Source organism: Emydura macquarii, unplaced genomic scaffold (genome assembly GCF_026122565.2).
Source record: "Emydura macquarii macquarii isolate MOO-44397 ecotype Brisbane River unplaced genomic scaffold, CSIRO-AGI_Emac_v2 contig_2897, whole genome shotgun sequence".
Classification (NCBI taxonomy): domain Eukaryota; kingdom Metazoa; phylum Chordata; order Testudines; family Chelidae; genus Emydura; species Emydura macquarii.
The window spans coordinates 33,980,325-34,002,645 of record NW_027133034.1 but is presented as its reverse complement, the minus strand read 5'-3'; the positions used below and the strand labels follow the sequence as shown (position 1 = coordinate 34,002,645).

Sequence of the window (22,321 nt, the reverse complement as noted above, 5' to 3'; positions counted from 1 at the left end):
GGGCTATAGACTGCTTGCTTGCCCTGCCCTGCTTGAGGGTTTGGGTTACAGACACTGAAGAGCTAATCCCCTAGATCAAGTTTGCCCCCACAGGTGTGTAGTGAGGGGGTGTGGCCTCCCTCTGAGACTACCAGGGAGGGACAAGCCACATCCTCTATACTCCCCTTTTTAAAATGTTCCTTCTCCCCTCTGTGGCTTTGCCACTCCTCCCTCCAGGTCAGGTGAAAAACAATGTCTTTATATGGTTTCATCCATATCCTGAGTCAGTGAGCATTACCTCATCATTGTTCCAAGGGAAGGAAGGTGACTACTTGAAAGTCCAATGAATTCTTTGTTGATGTCTAGGCCAGTCCTTTTTTTCCTGGAAAGCTGAGCTGGATTTATTCCATACAAGCCTTGATGAGGTGTGAACTGCCCCTCTACTCCTGGAGAGTTTTGCCTGGATATGTTTTAAGTCATGAGGTCACATCTTTGGGAGTATTACTTAGCGAAGCCTCATAACCATACACATGACATTGCAACAAACATTATTATAACCATAATGCTCAGTACATCATGAGCACTCAAAAAACATCTTAGATGGCATACTTTGTATCAAACAATATAGCTACACTATAAGGGTGAACATGGGGGTGCAGAGTGTCACATTACTGTATTATAGAAGTGCATCAAGTAGGGCTTTTATGAAAGCTAATGACACAATGGTGATAAATATAATGGTGAAAGGTATGTATTAACACTATGTGAGGAATTATGTATACTCACTAATAGTTATGCTTTAAAATCTATGACCAAATGAAGGGAGAGAAACAGGTTTTCTCCCAGACAGGAGAAAAGGCAGCTATCTACCGGTTTCCGAATGCAATTAAGAAAGGTGTGACCACAAACCATGGAAGCCCCATTTACATATAAATCAGCAGAGGGATGTGAAGCAGGAAAGGAAGAACAGCATGAGATCATCCTGAATCTGGGGACAAACCAAAACAGTGAGTTTGGGAAGATATAAGATGACAGAAGAAGCCATCTTGGCATCCATCACTGGACAGACACAAGGGGCCAGAGCTCTTGCAGACTGAGAAAATGGGTCCTTCCACCAAGAGGTCTGAAGTCTCTGGGAACTGAATATAGGTGAGAACTGCTTAGGCAAAGACTATTCACCTAGGTAGACAAGGAAAACCAGAAGCTTGTACTTTTATAGAAGGTCCTGACTGAAAGTCAGTCATGACTGGAAAGAGAGAGATTGGTACAAGATCTATCTTGAACCAAGGGTCAGCCTTAGCCACTAGAAAGCTATTTATTTTATATGCTTGTAATCATTTTCTTTTCCCCTTGTACTTGAACTCACTGAAAACCTCTTTTTGTTAATAACTTGTTTTACTGTTAATCTAAACTGAACCAATGCTCTTTGAACTGAACTGAAGTGATTATTAACTCCAGTTAAAGTAATAAGATGTGATTTTTGGCTATGTCTACACTGATGGCAGCAAAGTCGCCGCCATCAGATTGACTTATCTGGATCAACTGAGCGGTCAGTGAAGACCCGCTCAGTCGATCCAGAAGTTGATGTACTAAGACCACTTTCTCAAGTGGCTTAGCACTGCGTCGACGGGATCGCGGTTCCTGTCGGCGCAGTGCAGTGAAGACAGCGCACAGAAGTTGACGGGAGTTACGCACATTTTTTGCGTAATTTGTGTAACTCTGGTCGACTGCCACCAAATCTCCAACATAAGTGTAGACAAACCCAAACTTTATTAATTCTCTGGGTGTTCCAGAAGAGGGCTGGACACTTCAGCGCTGATGGTTTTAGGGAAATTCAGGACAAGGATTGTATTGAGGTCACCATGCAAATAGTAACTATAGCAGGTGGAAACCATGGTGGGACTATTGTGGCGTTGCCAGGCTGCTGGGGTCAGAGTACTGAACCAGGGCTTCACAGCATACAGATGCTCAGGAAACTGCATGCTTGTCTGTGTGCTGTTTGGTGTCTGGGCTGTGAGCCACAGCAGCAGAGCATTTAAGGCACACAGGATTATAAGGCAGGCAGTAACACAACTTCTCACTGGTCTGAATGGCACTCCAAACCCTGACAGCATAATATTTAGAATCAGCAGGATAGATTTACTCAGACTGGCATGGTACATTATATGTATCTTCCCCCGCATACACCCTTGGGGGATTCACCATGAGGAAAGACAGGCAGTGTTCCCCATTCTCTCCCTCAGGATTTCTGTTTAGGAGAGCATTTTAAAATTGTGGCTGTGGCCCGCAAAAAGCCCCATTGGCAGAGATGTCTGAAGATATTAAAAGCGCATATACCTTGTCCTCCCTGTCTATTTTACCTTTCTAGCTAGCATGAACCATTTGTTTTTAAGTCTGTGTTGCACACTTCTGGGCCTTCCAGTGAGGAGAAAGTAGTGGCTGCTTTCTGTCACTGCAAACTCTCCACCTCTATCAATGGGGACCTTACCAGAATCCACACCAACTCCCTGCCAGTGAACCTGGGACAGACATTTTGTATCTATAAAATATTAAATCATACTGCAGTACAATTAACAGGTTTAAACAGAAATATAAATTTCCTTTTCCAATCCATCCAGATTAAGATAATTCCAATTAGAATAAAATAACTGGAATTATTTTGATCTTAATCTAGTCAGAAAGCTAGCCCTCATCTCAGGCACCAATCTTACACAGTATAAACACTTCAATCAAGCGCTTCCCTTTTCCCACTATCATCATCTTCACCTTTCTCGGGTTTTGCTTCATCTAATTACTCTTTACTCAGCCACTGGAGTATACTGGAGATGCTTCTCTTAACAATTAATACAAAAGATAATTGGAGTTGCTTGTCATCGACATATTTCTAGCAGTGTCAAAGTTATACTCTAGCATCTTAGTATAGGTATTAAATAAGATGGGAAGAGAGGATTGAGCCTTTTTGAGCCTCCACTGGAGGCAGTGGAGCAGTTGCCCATGATTACCCCCTAGAATCAGTCTGTGATGAAAGGTCAAAAGCATTATGTAGTATTTCCACTAGACTCTGGTACATCCCTTTATTATTGGTGAGCAGCATTCTATAAACAACTGTAATTAATGCTATGGAGAGATCCAGTAATGTGAATATAGATGTATGCTCCTTGGCCATTGAGGAGATAATCCAGCAGTGTGAACGGGATAGTCTGTATGACATATCCTACCTGAAACTTGCCTGAGAGGGGTTCAAGATTAGAGGTGATCAAAAATCAAAATGTACAGGAAATTCCAATATTTCTACATTTGTTTACAACCTAAACTGGGACAAAAAGTTGAAGTATTAACTTTGGTTGGAAGTAAAAGTTTCAAAAAATTTCAGTAATGCACTGGAGTCATGAACTCCCATGATGCATCATGGCAGTTGAGCCAACTGCCAGAGGGGAGACCACAGTGTATCTGCAATGCATCATGGGAGATGTAGTCTAGTAAGGGAGCCAGAACCTAGAGGAGAATGAGAGCACGAAGCACCTGAACTACAAATCCGGTGAGCTGCCACAGCAGTTCAGGGAGACAGTTTAATGTCAAATTGAACTGAAAATAGATGTTTCTATTTGTCTGAATAAACCAAAATGTTTCAATTTGGGACAATCTTAGCTGAAATAACTAGATTTCACTTTTCCCAATATAAAATAAAAAAACTTGGAAAAATCCAAAAACTGGAAAATTTTGATTTTGTGGAAGCCACGTTTTCTGTTGGAAAAGAAAATATGTCTAGCTGTGAAGCCTGTTGGATCTTGGCATCAGTCTCCAAATTGTAGTATCAAACAGAAATACATGTTGCTGCTCCTGCTTGACCAGAAAAATCCAGACTGATGCTGACACTCTCCATCCCAGATTTTGGCATATTCAGAAAGCCCTAAACGTGTACAGAAGAAAATCAAAGTCACTAAATGAGACCGACCCATGAAATCCATGGCTGTTGGGGGGAGAAAAAGTAGAGAGCATATGGAACCCTACTGATTGTCAATATTTACTTTTTGAAGAGGGGAGTACTATCAAACAGAAAGCACTCAGTCTTGTCAGAACTCAAAAACTGTTACTCATTTCAGAAAAGTTAATTGAGAAACTATCAAAAAGCTCTTTCTATCTCTGCTGCAAATACTTTGGATAAAGGGGGTGGAAATTTTCCATTTCTGTTTTTTTTAAACAGAAAATGTGGCTTCCACAAAATCAAAAGTGGGATTGCTGCATCAAAATCTTCAGTTTGTTGAAAAAATCCAGAAACTGCACTTCTTGATTTACCTAATAGAATGTGGGGGATTGGGATAAAAGAAGTAACTGGAACCAACCTGTTTTTACAGTTCTACTGCACCTGTTTGCAACAGTTTTGGATCATTAGGAGTTGCTACGTTTCTTTTTATTTGGATGATAGAATTTAAGAGACAAATTAAAAACTGGCATTAAAAACCAGCAGGATCTAGGTACCAGCTGGATATTTTTCCAGTGTTATTAGACCACCATGCATCAGATGACAGATTTTTCTCAAGAAGCAGGAAGATATTTCTGATGAACTAGCAATAGCTATAATTTGTTTTCTGTTTAAATTATTTTCAGTATGGTGTTTGGAGCCAAAAATTACTAAAATCCATCTTGCTCTAGGGGCTGGATCTATTAGCTTCATGCACGATCATACACTCAAGGTCTGGAATGCTTTAGGCGCAGTAGGATCTGCTGCTGCGGTGCTGCACGTGGTTCCTGGTTCTGGACTGCCCAGAGCCTTGAGGGGTGAGAGACAAACCTGTCTCTCAATGGATCCAGTAGGACCGCAGTGCCAGATCCGAGCTGCGGCAGCGCTCACGAGGCGGATGGTGCAACTTGGGGGTGAGGGTCAAAGACAGGCGGGATACAGGTACCTCCCTCCTGCTCTTGTCTTGCCTTACCCCCGAGAACAGGCTGTGGGGTGGGTCACCCTATTGCATCCCCCTTTGCTCACACTCTTGTCCCCGCGCCCGCCCCTGCACCTGGCCGCTGTTCAGGGCAGCACTTCTGCAACCAATCAACCATTTCCTCCCCGCCCCCGTGACCAGCAGCCCACCCAGCCCCAGTCGCTCGCGCCCCGACTATGACGCCGAGCCGTCTGGAGCCGTAATTGCGCATGCGCCGCCAACCCCGGCGCGAGGGAGCGCCGCCGCGCCCCTCGATCACATGATAGCAACCGCGGCGGCCAGGGAGCTTCCATGGCAGCGGGGCCGCCCTGGGTCGGAGCCATGAGAACTTCCGCTTCCTCTGCCGCAGCTGCAGGGCCCGGCGGCGCCGCCTAGGCCGCGGCGGCTTCCCCGGGAGGCCGGTCGTCGGTCAGGCCGCGCCCAGGCCGGGCAGGGAGTGGCAGGGGGCGCGATGCGTCCGCCGCTGCGCTGGCTCCTGACCGGGCTGCTCCTGGGCGCGGCGGCTGCCGCGGCGATCAGCGACCCGCCGGCTCGCTCGCCGCTCCCGCACGGCAGCACGCCCGGCGAGGCGACGCGGAGCAGCAGCAGCAATGGCAGCAGCAGCAGCCTGGCCGCCGTGTCCGGCCCGCCCGAGCGGACCCAGCCCATGACCCAGCGCGCCCTGGCCGTGCTTGTGGTGGCCAGCGCCGCCCTCATCGTCTACTTCGTGATCCGGACCGTGCGGTGAGCGGGCGGGTTGATCCCGTGGGGTTCTGGGCCCGGCCGGGCGCTGGGGGACGGTGCTTCTCCTGCAGGGGCCTTCTCCCTTCCCCTCCCCTCTCCAGGCTCGAGGGCAGTGGGGCTGGTCGTGGGCCGCGAGGGTGTCTCGCTGCACGGACCGGGCCGAGGGGGTTGCTAATGAGCGCCCAGGTGAGGTGTTAGGGACGCCCGGGGACGTAGTGGGGTATGGCACGGGCCCCTCGCGCTGGGCATCCCCAGCAGGACACACTGCGCTGGCATTAGCCTGCACCCTCAGGTGCCTGTCACCTTTGGTTCCTTAGCTGCTTTGCCTTCGTCTTACTGATCGCGGGCCCCGTCCACAGCGCTTTTTAGGGAGGAGCAATCTTTCTGCCACCTGCCTTAGACTGAATGTCCTAGGTCAAGTATCAGAAAACGTTGAGTAGCAGTTACAGAGGCTTAACCAATAGGTGCAATGTCACACGTTAACCCCGCAGTGCCAGTGTCACATTTTACACCCATTCAGAGCCTCACTGTAAGAATCCTCCTTGTTTTGACCATGTCACCTCCTCTCCTTGCCTCTCTGCATGTGTCTACTCAAGCACACGTCTACTTGACTTCACTTTTAATGTCCTTGTGGAGAAACATTGATTCAAAAGGTGGGGCACAGATAAGACACAGAGGACTTTTAAGACTTGTGTACCATTCAAGCCAATAATGCTGCCCTTCATTGCTCACTTGTCTTTTCAAACAAAGAGCTTTGTGGTTTTTCCCATGCTGTTTCTTTCGCTCAGCAGGTAACAATCTGCAAAGCCATTGAATTGCCTTCATTTAAATGTTTCCTTAAAACCCACCTGTATTTTGTTGCCTTCAAAACACCTCACAATAGTTAGGCAGCTGTGGTACTGTGACTGCTATTTATTATACTAACCATAACAGCATCACTGTTACATATTCTTCCCCACACACCTTTTGTTTGTTGTATCCACTTGTTATCTCTCACCGTGTATGCAAATTATAAGCTCTTCTGAAGAAAGATCCCATATGTGCATGCAATGCCTAGTACAAGTGGGCCCTGATCTGAGACAGGCCACTAGATACTACCATACTGTAATAAATAATAATTTGTAGAAAATCAACACTCCCAAGAATCACCCTTTCAGGAAGAAGTCTGAGTAAATACACATTGTGGCAGGCTTTGAAAGTCTGCAAACTTGGGCTCTGGAAGTCTAGTGGGGAAAGTAAACACCCAGATGTGTAAATCTAGAGAATAACTAAGTTTCCTGCTGATCTCTCAACTGCTGTGTAGAGCACAAAAATAAAGGAAACTTGTAAAATAGCCAGGACCTAACCCCGAACAGACTTCGTAGATTATAGCCAACACTTTGAGTTGAACCCAGAAAGCAATTAGAAAGCCAGTGCGGTCCAAGGAACAATTTAAAATGTTCCCTCTGAGAACCACTGAAACAGCTCGAGTGCCCCTCCTGTAGCTGAAGTTTTTGAGCTGTCTTTAAACTTGCCCCACGTAGAGTACATTTCGTTATTCCAGTCTTGAGGTGATGAAGGCAAAGATAACCAAGGTGAGGTCTGTATCTCAAAGGAAATAGCCTAACCTTTTTCACCCCATGAAGATGGACAAAACATTCTTGACAATTCTGGTCACTGAATTTCCAGGTGTAATGGGATCCAAAACGATCACTTAATTGTGAAAAGGTTTATTAACAAAAAGCTAACATGCCTCTTTGATAGAACAGATATTGTTTGTCTCCCCACCCCAACTGCATCATCATTATTTTCTCTATCACCTATCTGTCATTCAAGCTACTATCCCATATTGCTACTGGAAAAGTTAAGATTCTGGGCTCAGTGAGAGACAGAGCTGAGTGTCACTTGTATAGTGTTGATGTGGCAGGTTGAATAATCTCACTGTCTGCCCTAGTTGCCTGATATATGTATTGATATGATAGCACCCTGTGGTCTTTTACACTAAAGAGCCCTCTTTTAGGGCAGATGAACAATTGCTCAATACTATTTTCTGGGACTCCTCAGTCAGGAGAACTGCAGCCATTCCACATATCTTGCAGATGATGCTGATATAAGTATGTTATATGGATCAAATGAATTGGCATTGAGCCTCACTCATTTTATATGAAATTAAAGATGATCTGCATCATAAAACCAGAAAGGGTAGTTAACCATTGGAACAATTTACCAATGGTTATATTAGATTCTCCATCATTAGCAGTTTTTAAATCAAGATTGGATTTTTTTTTTTTTGAAAGATATGCTGTAGTTCAAATAGAGATTATTTTAAGGAGTTCTATGGCCTGTGTTATGCAGGAGATGATCAGAGTGGTCCCTTCTGACGTTAAAATCTATTAGTCTAAAACAGAAAAATGACTAAGTTTAGTACTGTAGCAACACCTTCTTACTCTATTTTGTGAATTCAGCATATTTCTTTAAAATATGGTTACCAGTTTTCATTTAGGGTAACGCTCCGCACATGAGAGACAGATACATAAATAAAATCTGGCACATTTAATAGACTCAGATTCCAAGGTCAGAAGGGACCACTGTAATCTAGTCTTACCTTCTGCATAGCACAGGCCATAGAACTTCCCTAAAATAATTCCTAGAGTGTATCTGTTAGACAAACATCCAGTCTTGAATTTAAAAAATCGTCCTTGATGATGAATCCACCACAAACCCCTGGTAAATTGTTCCAGTGGCTAATTACTTTCACTGTTAAAAATGTATGCCTTATTTCTAGTCTGAATTTATCTAGCTTCAACTTCCAGCCTTTGGATCATGTTATACCTTTCTCTGCTAGACTGAAAAGCCCATTATTAAAAATTTATTTCAGTTTAATGCTCTTGGTTTGTCTTACATCACCAAAGAGTGAATTTTGAATAAGTGAGCCAATGCAGGGCTGCGCTGCGTGATTGCCAGTCTTTAACTTGCTAAATGTCTTAAAAATTCAACATATACCCCAAGTTGATTCACTTTTGTAATAAACTGATCATTGTTCATTAAAAGATGTAAGCTTCAGAGTTACTATTTGAGCCCGTCAGCAGTATGGTAGCCAATATACTGCATTATATAACATCTCTTCTAAAAAGGAATATTACCCTTTTTGGACAAGTAGGTTCCAGAACACTCAGGTACCTTAAGATGAATGACCTAATTGGTTAAGTATTCCTAAACATTTCTTTGAACTGTAGTCTGGCACAAATGCCATTTTGCATGTTGGGGTGTTTTCCATGACATTAGTTTTCCCTTATCCACCCTTTTTGATAGCCTGGTGTCCTTGCCCACTTTTCCTGCGTTAATAAAATAGTAATGGTAGCAAACATATATACTTGTGTATGAGAAAAATATCCACTTATCACTTGCTGGAAAGTTTGGAGATACATGGAGAATGAAAGCATTACATAGTGTCAAATTACTTTCTTTTAAAATCCAGTTGTTTATGTATGCTTGCAGAAAGGTTTGGAGGTTTTTTGTTTTGTTTTGGGGGAGAGGCTCATTTTCATGCATCAAGTGCTGTCAAGCTTCAGATGTGATTCTTTAAGGTAACCTGACAATTTTAAATTGACTTCACTCTGAAAATGTCTTTCCTAATCTTGTTATAAGTAATACTTTTTATTGGGGTATTTAGTGCACTGGATGAGGTACACCAAATGTTTTGAAAGGCATGTTATGGGAGTATTGATCATCAAGCAGTGGAGATGTGTGCAGCTTTTACATCTGTTGTGGCAGGGCCTGGTGCTGTTTTGAGTTGGTGTTTCCTGGTCTGTGGACAGCTTGCTTTTGTTGATGAGCTTGATGAAGTTGGGGGCGGAGGGGGGGCGGTTGTCTTAAGGCCAGAAGATGGGGCTTGGGAAAGATTTATTTCAGGATGTGGTCCCCATTGAGTCTGGGTTCTAATTGTTTAATGATACCCTGTATGGTTTTCAGCATAGGGCGATAGGTGACAACTAAGGGTGTGTGATCACAGGGTATTTTCTGTAATGATTCTGTAATTTCTGTAATGTATTTTCTTTTGGGGTATGTGGGTGGCATAACTCCACTGTTATGCTGATCAGTACCCCCCACAACACACCTTTCAAGATCCATGGGTCCTACATATGCCTATCACAACATGTTCATGTAGTGCACTAAATGCTCCAATAACAGCTATGTGGGTAAAATGAGACAAGTACTATGCTCTCGATAGAACTCACACAGAAAAATAAGAGATAAAAACATCCTACCACTTGTGGGTAACACGTTCTACAAAGCAATCACTCCATATCTGACCTCTCATTCCTCGTCCTCAAAGGAAACCTGCACAACTTCTTGAAAAGATGAGCCTGGGATCTTAAATTCATAACTTTTCTAGACAGTAAAACTCATGGACTCAAAGACATTGGATTTATGGCTCAGTACAACAGTCTATAACCTACTAACCCTCCTTTGCCCTACAACTGTAGTGGTGTTAACTGCCCACTTCACCTTGAAAGTTCTCTTACAACATGTTAACTGTTTATTCTAAACAATCTGTTCCATCCTGTATTAGGTGTGACACTCTAGCTTTTCCAGACCTGAAGAAGAGTTCTGTGTAAACTTGAAAGCTTGTCTCTTTCACCAACAGGATGTTACATTTGAGATAATTGTGACTCAGGATTGTCAAATAACAGGCTCAAATGGAATTATTTAATGAAAGATTATCAATCAGAGATTAGTACAGCACTATGCAAAATACAGAAAGAATAGATATATTACCGCTCTTTGTTGTCTAAGCTGGTTTGGTGTGTTTCCTTCACTGTATCTGGAGGGATGTGCAGTTTCATTTCCCAGCTAAGTTTCCATACCATTGTCCTTATATATGGTTTTAGACAAAGAAAACCCTCTTTGCCAGAGAAACATGTTCTGTTGTCATTTCTGTGTATTCTCCGTTTAACTGGTTTATGTGTGAAGGCATAATTATTTGCAGCTGAGGACCAACAATTCTTCAAGATAATCTCTCTCAGTGGGTCCTTCTTATCCCATGATTCTTCCCTGTTGATTCCCCCAACAGAAAACATCTGCTGCAACAACCATCCCTTATTAGTTCCCCAAGTCTATATATTCTTATCTAAGCATTATATATGTATGTGAAGGAGAGGGTTTCTTAGAATATCTGGAGTTTTATGGACATGAAGGCACCACAAATTATTAAATACAGCCTAATGCATAAAATTCCTGAATAGGGTTACTTGTCAATCAGTGTTCTGGGCCTTAGAATTCAACAAACTTTGTTAATATCCTAAAGATTCTGAAGATTAGTTTGATATATAAATGAATCAAATATACAGAAAGAAAGGACTAGAAGGGTTAATATTTACTAACATACCAACAAGGAGTTTGTTCAACAAAAGATATTACCTCGCCCACCTTGTCTCTAATATCCTTGTATCAACACAGCTACACCAACACTGCAACCAGCAAGTCATGTATTTTAAATGAATCCTTATTCCAGAAGAGAAGAAATGAAAGTGCAAAAATGACCCCAGAAGGGTCAGAATGCTATGTTTAAATCACATATATACATTCCTATTCACCTTAATGTAAATTCAGTCATTGAAGAAGGCAATCAATCCCTCTTTGAGCTAAGATGGTCTCTGCTTATCTGTATAGATTCTTATAATAGCACCCATCTCCATAATACCTTGAATCAGGTACATGGACAATTCATGCATTGTATCCAACTGAAAAATAACTTCAAAACACAAAGGCAATCCTTTACAAATGCAAACAAAATTAGATTACAGAATAGATGTTCACTGTCCAAAGGTGGGGCAAAAGTACCATAATGTTATGCACTGCATGTTCTGTCATGTATGAACAGAACTGGCACACAAATGATAGTTTTATATTACTGCCTCATTTTTTGAATGCTGAATTTAATGCTTTCATCACTTCTTTAACTACTTCTGGTAAACAAGTTGCTAAACAAACATCTTGCAGATCTTGTGGTAAAGTAAATGCATCTTATAGCAAAGATGAAGAAAGGTTTTCAGGATCAAAGTTATATGTGTAGCATGAAAACTATGTAACGTTAGAGCTGCAAAGAGACTGGATGGCTCTTGGAGAGGAAATAAATGCTTTCACGTCAAGGTCACAGGTTCAGATTTGACCTACTTTGATAGTCATTGAAAGTCATCTTTTGAAGTATGATTGGCTGGCCTACAGCATATGAAATAAGTTACTGTGAAATTCGTGGTGGATATTGGTCCATTTCTGGTGTCCTTAGTCTGTCTCTGTCCTTTTCAATACCTTTCACCTCTAGAGAATCCTCCAAGACAGGGGTTAGCCATGGTGTTGGTGCTCATATTGTCATTGTCCATTAATTCCAGAACTTCAGTGTGCATTATAATCAGTTCTGCCCCACTCATGATCAAGGACATTCACTTTTAAAAGAGATATTAAGAAGCAAATGTACATACTTTTAAGTGTTATCAATTCATCAGATGAGGAATGTGTAGATGAATTCCTAAGGAACGAAGATCTGTTTCCAAGCAAATCTCCTCTTGCAAAACTGAACCAATAGAAACAGTTATAATGATTATTTCTTTTTAAATAAACCTTCCCCTGAAGTTCTTGCAAAAAAAAAAAAAAAAAAAAAGCACTGACAATGTCAAAGCTAAAGACTGGAATCCAACTAGGCTAATTTCATTTTCTAGATTAGAAAAATTCAAAAGTAAACAGCATGAATAGTGGGGAAAAAAACTATATTTAAAAAATTCTAATCTTTAGTTATCCAAGACTCTACTTTTAGTGTAAAGAATTTATTTTCTGAAGCATATCAGTCTTTATCCATGGATATTTAGAGGGATATTATTAGACTGATATCTGGAAATTTATCAAACTGTTACAGTGGTTAATATTTCACTCAAAGCAAATTAAACAAATGTAGATTGACACGTTTAGGGGGCCCGATATTACAAGCCCTTACTTTTGTGAGTATCTTTACTGAACTGAATAGGACTATTTCATGGGAATAAGGATGATTTGTGGTTAATGATATATAGGATTTGACTGAAAAGCCCCAATACTTTAAACAGACAGATGCTTAATATTAATCTTAAACATGTGCATAACCCCTCTGATTTCATTAGTTAAGTATGTGTGTGTTTGCAGGACTGGGGCCTTGTGTGCCACTTTGGAGTACAAGCTTGAGCATTTCCCTCTTATATCCATTAAAGTCAGAGGAATTGAGGGCCCTTGACATCTCATACGATAGAGTGTATAATAAGCAGATCTGTGCAAATAATTGGTGGGGGGGGGGCGGAACGTTGTGTAAGAGTTGTCGTTTGGTTTGCTGGTCAAATTAATAATAATAATAATAATAATAATAATTAATAGAAATCATCATGCCTTGACCCCAAATGATTTTTTGTTTTTGTTTTCTCTGCAAAACCAAAACCTGGAAGAAAATTAGGTTTTGGTCAAATTACATGTTTTGTTTTCAAGCATTTTTAACTTTTATTTTTTAATTAAAAGCAAAGGAAATTTTGGAAATGCCATTCACAAAACTGGCAGTGGTGGTGCTGCTATAATTATACCCTATAAGCTTGTGGTTAAAGGACTCACCTGGGATGTGGGAGACCTGGGTTCAAGTCCCCATTCTGCCTGATTCAAACCACTGATTTAAGTTGGGTCTCCAACATTGTAGGTGAATGTCTTCACCCCTAGACTATATGGTATTCTGCGGTGGGACTCTCACTATTGAAGCTGTTACTCTTATTGTAAATAATAAATATTCATAGGGTAAGAATGACTGGTGGTTAGAGTACTCACCTGGATTGGGGAGGGAGGGTGTCACTGGGTTTCAGTCCTTGCTTCAATTAATATTTAATTATTTATCCAAAATGGAATAGCTTCAACAGGAGAGATTGTGACTCACTCCCAAATACTCTGTAGTCCAGCTGTTAAAGTCGTCACCTGCAATGTGGGAGACCCAAGTTAAAATTCCTGTTCTGAATCAGGAAGAGTGACAATTTGAACCCAGGTCTCCTGTATCCGAGGTGAGTGCCCTAACCATGGTGCTATGAGGGGGAGGGGGCACTAACACTGCCTTCTCTAATGGTTTTGTGAATAGCACCTCAGGGCTGGTCAACACTAGAGAGTTTTGTCGATAAAAGTCAGCTTTTGTCAATGAAACAGTGGAGGTGTACAGACTTAAATGCTCCTCCCACCGATGTAACTCCCCTGCTTTGCTGACAAAATAAAACCACCCCAACCAGACGTATAGGGCTTGTGTTGGTCACAGTATCAATGTAGACACTGTGTCCCTTACATTGGCGGTGGGGCTGTCATTCGTGTCAATTTCACCAGTGGTCTCTGCTCCCAGCTGGTCTCCCTCTACTCCTGGGGCTGAGCCTTGAAATTGACATGGCTTCCTGGTTCCCAGGGGAAAGAAGAAGCACCTGCCTGTTCCTGGCAGAAGCAGCCTGGTTCAGTTTCATGGCTGAGCCTTGAAATTGACAAGGCTGCCAAGCGGTGCAGGGGAGGGCGAGAAGCTGGGGCAAGTGGACCCCACTACTGAGGGGTGAGAAGCCCCCGGCGGCTTCTCCATGGGAATGGGAGAGGGGATGCTCCTGGCAGTTTCCTCCAGCTAGTGGCAGTGAACAGGGAGAGGGGGGAGCTGGGGACTGGCTCTCGGCAGGGAGGGGGGGAAGGGGCAGCCCACCGTGAACTTGTGGGACTCTCAGCTCCCCACACTGCCGCTCTTAGGTCAGTGGAAGTTCTCCTGGTGAGGATGCACTTCACCGACTCAAGGAGAGCAGTGTGGACATCACAGTAATTACTGTAATTATTTTTCTAGTGTAGCCAAGGCCTAAGTCCCCCTTGTGACCCTAGGCTGGAAAAGAAAATTGTCTGGAACTATTCAATAAATCCGAGTCAAATTCATGAATGGTTTTGGTCAATTTGAAACTTCATTTTTCCACAAATAAACTATTAATCTGAAAAAAATTCACTCATTTCTAATAAATAAAGTGGTGTCTTCCACCTCAGCTCTTGATATGTTTGGAGAGTTCTTCAATAAAACACTTCAGTTTGCAAACATTTGATGAAGTTTAATAAAGGCTGCCTAGTCAAGACTGCTTATCTGCTTCAAAGTACTGTCAGTAAGGTAATGAAATATTATTTGATTTATTAGTTTTTTTCCCCCTCTGTTGGTGACTCATTGAGAAAGTGGACTTGATCTGCAAAAGACATGAATTGCTTTAAAAACATTTTTTTTCTTTCAAACAATGACTGCTCAGAGTGTGTTCCCCACCCCCAGTTCCTCCGTTGGCATTCTGGATAAAGATAGTTTTGTGGTGATTGAAATGTACAACAGCAAATGTGACTTTAAGTCCTATTAAAAAAAATGCATTGTTGTTAGTCTCAGATAGTGTATGCCCACTTGTACGTATAGATTCTAGCTTGCTCTTGTCTAGTTCTGAAGGCTTAGTATGGGTTTATTTTTCAGTCATTTATTATTTACTGCTACCACGAGGATTGTGTTTGGATGCATAAACCACTATTTTTCAGTAGTTTGTAGGTGCTGTAAAAGTTTGTATAGTGAAAATTTAACATTGAGGTGGATTCTCTTTTTAATTAATGAGTTTGATTTTAGGTCACATTATTGCTCTTTAGACAATTCCAGAAACTTGGAATTCATGTATTAAAAGTTGTAGATAGTGGCAGTTTATGGGTTACATTGCCAATATCCGTGCTATGGGCTTGATTCAATAAATATTGCCCCTGTGTTTAACTTCACACTTATGATTAGTTCCATACTGGAACTATTTATATCTGAAGTTAAGCATAGGTGTGTTTGTGGGTTTGGATCCTGTGGTCGAATAATTGTTATCAACAACCATGTAAGAAATTGTTTAAGGTTGGGAGCCAATTGAAAAATGTCTGAGCTATTACTGGCTTCCGTGAAGCTCCCAAAAGCTTTAAGATGCTAAAAGGGAACAAATGCTTACCTCTAGCTTCTCAAAGAAACTATCTCATATAGGAGATATGTGTTTATGTATTTTCTCTGTCAGACTTAGTCTGCATGGATTTACAGCAATGTAGGACTTTCCTATGAATCCCCACTTCAATCAATAGGCACCTACGCCACCCTCAAACAGTGTTCATGTGCTTGTCAACTTTCCAATTAAATTCCTTTGCCAATAGCTTATTATTCTCTATTAAGGTACTGTTGCTATGTACCCATTTCTTGAAGTGGCAATGATTCTGTTTTAATTCTTTAAACTAACAATATCCAGTTTTGTCAGTTGGTCCTTAAATCCAACAAAAATCACCCAACTCTACCTGGAAATCTGGTAAGAAATCTCAGCCAAATTGTATGTTTGTTTCGAAGTCCTAAATGAACCAGCTTATTGGTAGGACCAGACTACTCTTTTTATTCCATCATCAGAGCCAGGGTTAAACGTCTTCCTCTGAGGATGGTGCTTTTGAGAATACCTTTAAAAGATGGAGTCTCCTTTTTCTGAAAGCTGCTATACCATCAGTTGCAATTGTGGCAACAATACATAGGTTGTAATGCTTGCTCTTGTAATAGAAACAGACCTCCTAAGTGAAGGGATGATGATGTATATTGCAGATTTATGAATGGTGAAATTGCTGATTTTCAGCATTTCCATCCGAAAAGATAGTCGAGTCGTCATATTCCTGAAAGGCTTCCAGTCTACCACTGTTCATAGTCCTTTGTTCCTTCTGACTGCCATAATTACACTGAGACGTCTTCTTTTTCTTTCCACATATAGTCTAGATGTTTAGAATTATGTTTGTTTTTTACTGGCTGTCTGGCAGTTGGCTAAAGTAAAAATGCTAGATGGGGAGTAGCTACATATTCCTGGAAAGTAATTAAATTTCAATCTGTTGTGGTCATAGTCACTTTGTTTGGGATGTCATTCCTTAATTATGGTGGTGGTCTTGGGAATGCAGAACATGCATCCATGCCAACGTCCTCAAGATCTGACCAAACCACAATGTTAATTCTCAGTTTCCTCTGCTTCTCCTATTGTTTTCTTTTATAACCCAAAGACGTCCTGTGCTGTCTGACCATGTTGCCAGAAGGAACTATATTCTAGTGAAAATAGTTAATCCTCTCTGGAGTCCCTGAGAACTGAGACCTTGAGTACACAGGAGGGTTCTGCACCAATGTGAAAAGCGACTGACTTGCACCGGTGCTGTGTTCTCTGGCTCAAAAACAATATAACCCATATCATTGCAGTGAATGTACATTAGTGGCTCTCACTGTTCCAGCTACATTGGTGCAGGTGCCACACCCTCCTTCACCGCTGTAGACAAGGCTGAAAACACACCTTTTTTTCCTCTCTCTCACATTTCCTGACAGCCTTCTGCAAAGTTTCTCCAAACATCTTCCTTCTGGTATTTTAGCTGCAGCTTGCCAAAGTTAACAGTAAAATATACTTGGTTTTTATAGTGCTTGTCTCCTATAGATCTCAAACTATTATACACTGGTGGTTAGATATTACTGTCCTTGTTACAGATGGGGGTCCTAGGGCCCCAGGTCATACAGCAAGTCAGTGGCAGAGCCAGGAATAATAGAACCCAGGTGACTGACTTTCACTCCGATGCCCTACCAACTTGGTCTTATCTACTTCGGCTTTCTTATTTTGATTTGAGCATAAAAAAGACCAAAAGAGCACCTATGTGTGGCTGTAGGTGACTTTTGACAGTATTTAGAATGAGAAGTGTTGTAACTTGCATGTCCCTGAGTTACTTCCCTAATAATCTGTGAAATAAAGAAAATAAACTCTGATTCAACCCTCTCTCTTCAATCAAAAAGCCTGTTATAAAAAGCAGCCTCCTCCACATCACCAAGCGTACCAACTTTTAATATGTTTCCCTGAAGAGAGGTGTGGTAGGCCTTTGATTCAGGGAAGAGCTGTGGAAGGTGCAGTATCTATACATTCTTAGCCAAATTTTAGTGTGTCTGATTTTTATTTTTTTTAAAAAGAAAATCCCACTCAATAGTGGAGAAGAGACTGATGTTTGCCCTCTTGGCACAAATAATTAGGGCATAGTTACTAGTTCTTGTCAGCATTTTAGCACTGAAACCTCATTGGTCAGGGGAACTAGCTTTGCACTTGCCAGAAAACTAAACTACCTTTCAGTCAGCCTTTGCAGTAACCATTTAAAGCAATAATAAAAATTAAACAAAAGCATTTCATATCAAGGTTATTTCAATAAATACAGTGGCTTTAAAGAAGACTTGCTGGCTCTTTATTTATTTCCTTATGAAAACTAGTTTGAGTTATTAGACCCCTTCTAATGTCAGCCACCATGAAACAAATCCATCTGCTCCATAGCTGTAAACCCTGATATCAGTCATAAAAAAAATCAGCCAAAAATATACAAAAGAGGTGAAATAGGAAAACCAGTACTGGCCAAGTTTTTGTTAGTTTACTGGTGAAGAGAAAGACTTACTGATTTTCATGGGACTTTTGGTTCTGTTCATGAGGGAAATAACACTCTTAGTGCTTAAAATAGGTTTTCTTAAGTTAGTGAGGAAATAAATATGTAGCAAATGAGGTGAATACAGCTTTTGATTCTTATTTTTTTGGATGTTTTCAGTATGCAGTACTTAATTTTGCATGCTGAGTAAAACAGAACAGAGTATGCAAAATGTATTTCAGTATTAAACTCCGTGTCATGGATTTAATTTAAAATAACATTTCTAGGAAACTATTTTAAATCTTTTTTGAAAGGTGATTATTACATTTCTCTCATGAGTATAAAACCTGCAGCTCATGAGTAACCTTCATGGAAGAGAGATTCTGCTCACTTTCAAGGAATAACTTTTATTTTATAGAATAAGGTTTTTTAATTAAGACAGGATTTTTGGTACAAATTGTTTTTTTTTCCCCCCTGCATGGTGAACTATTTAGTTTAGTTAGAAATGTGGGTTAATGAGGAATTTAAATTAGCTGCAGTTGATACTTTGTAGTATGTGATGTTGGAACATTAATCTGTATTGCATATAAATTGCTTTACACTGAATTATTTTACAAGACAGTTAAACTGTTGTCCTCCCTTATGGACGATCACCAAACACTTAAATGATGCACTTACTTAAGTACTGTATTTCCCACAAGTCATCTTACTACTTGTAAGGAGCATAGCTAAAGATTTGCTGATCAAATCCGAAGAGTTACACTTTAGAGAAGGCATGTGGTGAATCTATATCATCTAATCTATAGCTATCCAATCACTTCAGCTTGTGGGCATGCCTGCACTTTAAGCTGTGGTGTGATTCCCAGCTCAAGGAGACATACTTGCACTTGCTGTCATGAAGCTAGCATGCCAATAATAGTTGTATAGCTGCTTAGCCTGGGTAGCGGCTCAGGCTAGACACTTGAGTATGTACCCACTAGGTTTATACTTGGGGTGGTTAGCCCCTGCCACAGTGCCCCACTGCCTGTGCTACCTTGGCTATCCTACTGCAGCCACACTATCAATTTTAGCACACTAGTTTGATGGGAACTATCAGAAGTGTCTCCTCAAAATGCGAATCGCACCCTATAAATCATCTTAATAAGCAGTTCTCAGGATTATCTAAAATTATAGTTTTAAGATGAAAATTAATGAAGTGGGGAAGTTTGTGTTAGTCTATGTTGGGTATATAATGATGAAACTTTGGTTTCCAATAAAAAGCTATTTCAGGACTGCCCATCAAACAGAACTGCCTTTTATACAAATTAGTTAGCAGTTTTCTCAGACTTCTAGGGTTAGGAAGGAATTGGTGTTCCTGAAATGTGGTGTTTAAAGAAGGCAAACTTCAAATTCAGCTCTGTAAACTTAATTCTCTGCTGCTCTGCATCAAAGATAGTCATTTACATGTGGGCAAAATGAGTGTTAAATGCAACCAAGCTGGAATAGTAGTGTGTGTCACACCCATTTTGCCCACATATAAATGACCACTCAAGGCACAGGATACCAGGGAATATTCGTCCATTGTGCTCAATCAGTATGTTATGCATTGCATTTGTGTAATTGTCATCATACCAGGATTCATGACGCATAAAGAAAACTACCATCTATTTTATTTACACCGCATAAATCAAATGGGATGGGGGGAAATGCTATAGCTCAGACTATAGCAGCCCAACAGTCTGCCCCCCCTTTAAGCAAGGACGCTGCAGGTAATTTGCCTGGAAGTGGGTCTTATCAACACTAATGAAACCTGGCTTTGGCCTAGCCCTATTAACAAGTACATTTCTTGGATTTCTGTGTTTATTGAGGGGGGAAATGGCAGAAGGTCCTAGTTTTGAGAATATTTAGCACCACTATTCTACTTCCTCTTCTAGAGTGCAGAGTCAGTTTGCAATCAGCCATTACTTCTAGCCATTTGAGAAGATTTTATATGAAAACTACTTGGATCCACTCCCGTCCTCCAAAAGAATGTTCACTAGAACTAATCCTTCCTTTAACTTCTAGGGATCTGAGGTCTGCTTAGCCTTGTCTCATGGCCGGAGCATCTTCTTCTAATGCTGTAAGGGGAGTAACAGACCTGTAAATCCTCTGCAGAAGAGGAGCAGCCTCGAAGTCCAGAGTAGCATATACTGAAGTTTCTTGCTCTCTATTTAGAGATACCTCTGGTTCTTTTTCTTAGATAAACTTTCCATCTGACTTTCTCCTTCAGTGCTGTGGGGTTCTGGCATGACTCTAGGTCAGACTCTGTGGGTCTCTATGAAGCTACTGACCAATGGCTGAAATGGCAGACTTTACAACATTATACCAGGGTGGCCACAAGAAAAGTGATCAACTTCCCCAAAATGTCCTTCCCCTAAATAAACTTTTAAGCTAGAATATTACACTAAAAAACAAAACAACAAAACACAACCCTCCTGAATCCATTATCTGGTGGATGACATCTCTGATGGGAATGAGGAAGAGCAGAGCCCTTGGGTAGTGGTGTCTGCTTCTACTTCTCTATATGCCTCTGATTACTTCTCATGATGTGTATGGGATTTGAGGCCTCTTAACAGCAGGGTTTCTGGCTGAGCAGCCCAGGTTTTTGACACTTAACATGTTATCTAGTTGTAATAATTGTCAGAAAAATACTTGTCTTATAGGGTGAGAGCACGGAGTGCCAGGAATAAAAGTAGAAAGTTCATATTCTTTGGGGGGTTTGGGGGGGTTTTAGGTAATGCCTGAAGTTTGAATTTCTCAACCTTCAGATTGAGGGGGTGGTTTTGTTTTGGAGGCGGTTTTTTGTTTTAAAAGCAATTGACATACATACGTGAGAAATCAGGAGCATTAATTGTATTCTTCTAAGCTATTTAGTGAAACCTGTGGACAGAAGTATCCAATCCTGGAAAAATTACTAGTTGAAGTGAATTGCAAAGACCTGTTCAATTTTTCTCAATTTATCAAGAAGTTAAGTGTAATGTGATTCACACACTGATGTATAAAGTTCTTTCGCTCTCTTCTTAAAACATTTTAACACACGGGCTTTAGTAATTTGTATTTACTTTTGACAATGAAGCTTACATGTATTGATGATTGAATAAATATCTAGCAATTAGGAATGTTGTTCATTTTTACCTTAATGGGAAAATGGATAATCTGGATGAATCCCAGAGGTGAGATTCTGTGCTGTTTGTCTTAGCTGTAGCACAGAACTTGCAGTCCAGAGAGATTGACATTAGGGGGGCTTCATGCCACCTTTACACCCACCCAATATTGGGTTGCTGTGTGAGCAAAACAGCCCTGATGTAACTTGTACATTCTTGGGAGGCTACCTAAGCTATGTCAGCCTGTTTCCAGTTGCTTATGGTACGGGCAGCGGCACTGCTCAGCCCCAGTGCTGCAGCCCTGCCATCAACATGCTGGGGCTTGGATAGTTATCTTCAGTTACTACCCCAAGTGAATTCTCTTCTGTTAGATCAGGGATTTTTAGAGCCCCTTTATGCTGCTGCAGCTTCTTGACTTAGTGGACAGGGGTGAGAGAGAGTGTGAGTGCACAAGCTATCTAATTGTTTGTTTGAACAAGGTATGTGTCCACTAACAAAAGCGATACTAAGCTAATAGCCTATATTCTTTAATATGTGATACTGACATATTGCTGTTTCAGTGGTTAAGATTTTCTTTTTAAACAAAAAACAAAAGTTCTGTGACATAAATAAATCCATCCTGTCTGTTTGCTTTGATAAATAATCCATCGGCCACATCTTTTTTACTTATTTATTTATTTAAAGGGACTGTTGGAAATGTTTGTATAGTCTAATTATACTTGGCCTGTGTAACTAGAGGAATCAGATACAAGTTCAAGAAACCAGAATGTACATTAGGGAATAACCTTCCCATAGGGGAAGTTTCCGAGCATAAACCAATTTTCAAGTACCTGAGGATAGCAAGGAACTCTGAACTTATACTCCTTAAGTCCTTTCATCCATACTCTCTTCCCTCCCTCTCCCCCAACAAAAAAAAGAAAAAACCTCACATAACAGTAGAAGTTGTTGTCACCCATGTGAAGTCTAATCCTTTCTTGGATTCTATGTTGGCCTCAGTATCTTGTGATGGTGACTTCCATAGACTAGCTATACATTATGGTTCTTTTTTTAAAAAAACAAAAAGCTTTTCAGTTTTAAATTTGTCTTTAGCTTTCATTGGATGCTAACTTGTACTTG

At 41.0% G+C, this 22,321-nt stretch overlaps 1 protein-coding gene across 1 annotated transcript in view; it reads left to right on the top strand.

The window, feature by feature from the left end:
• The first annotated feature begins 5,149 nt into the window (after positions 1-5,149).
• Positions 5,150-22,321, top strand: part of FAM174A (family with sequence similarity 174 member A) — a 32,535-nt gene continuing 15,363 nt past the window's right edge. The window contains exon 1 of the mRNA XM_067568948.1: positions 5,150-5,642. Within this exon, the coding sequence (XP_067425049.1) occupies positions 5,371-5,642 (272 nt within the window). The 5' untranslated portion in view covers positions 5,150-5,370. The remainder of the gene's footprint in view (positions 5,643-22,321) is intronic.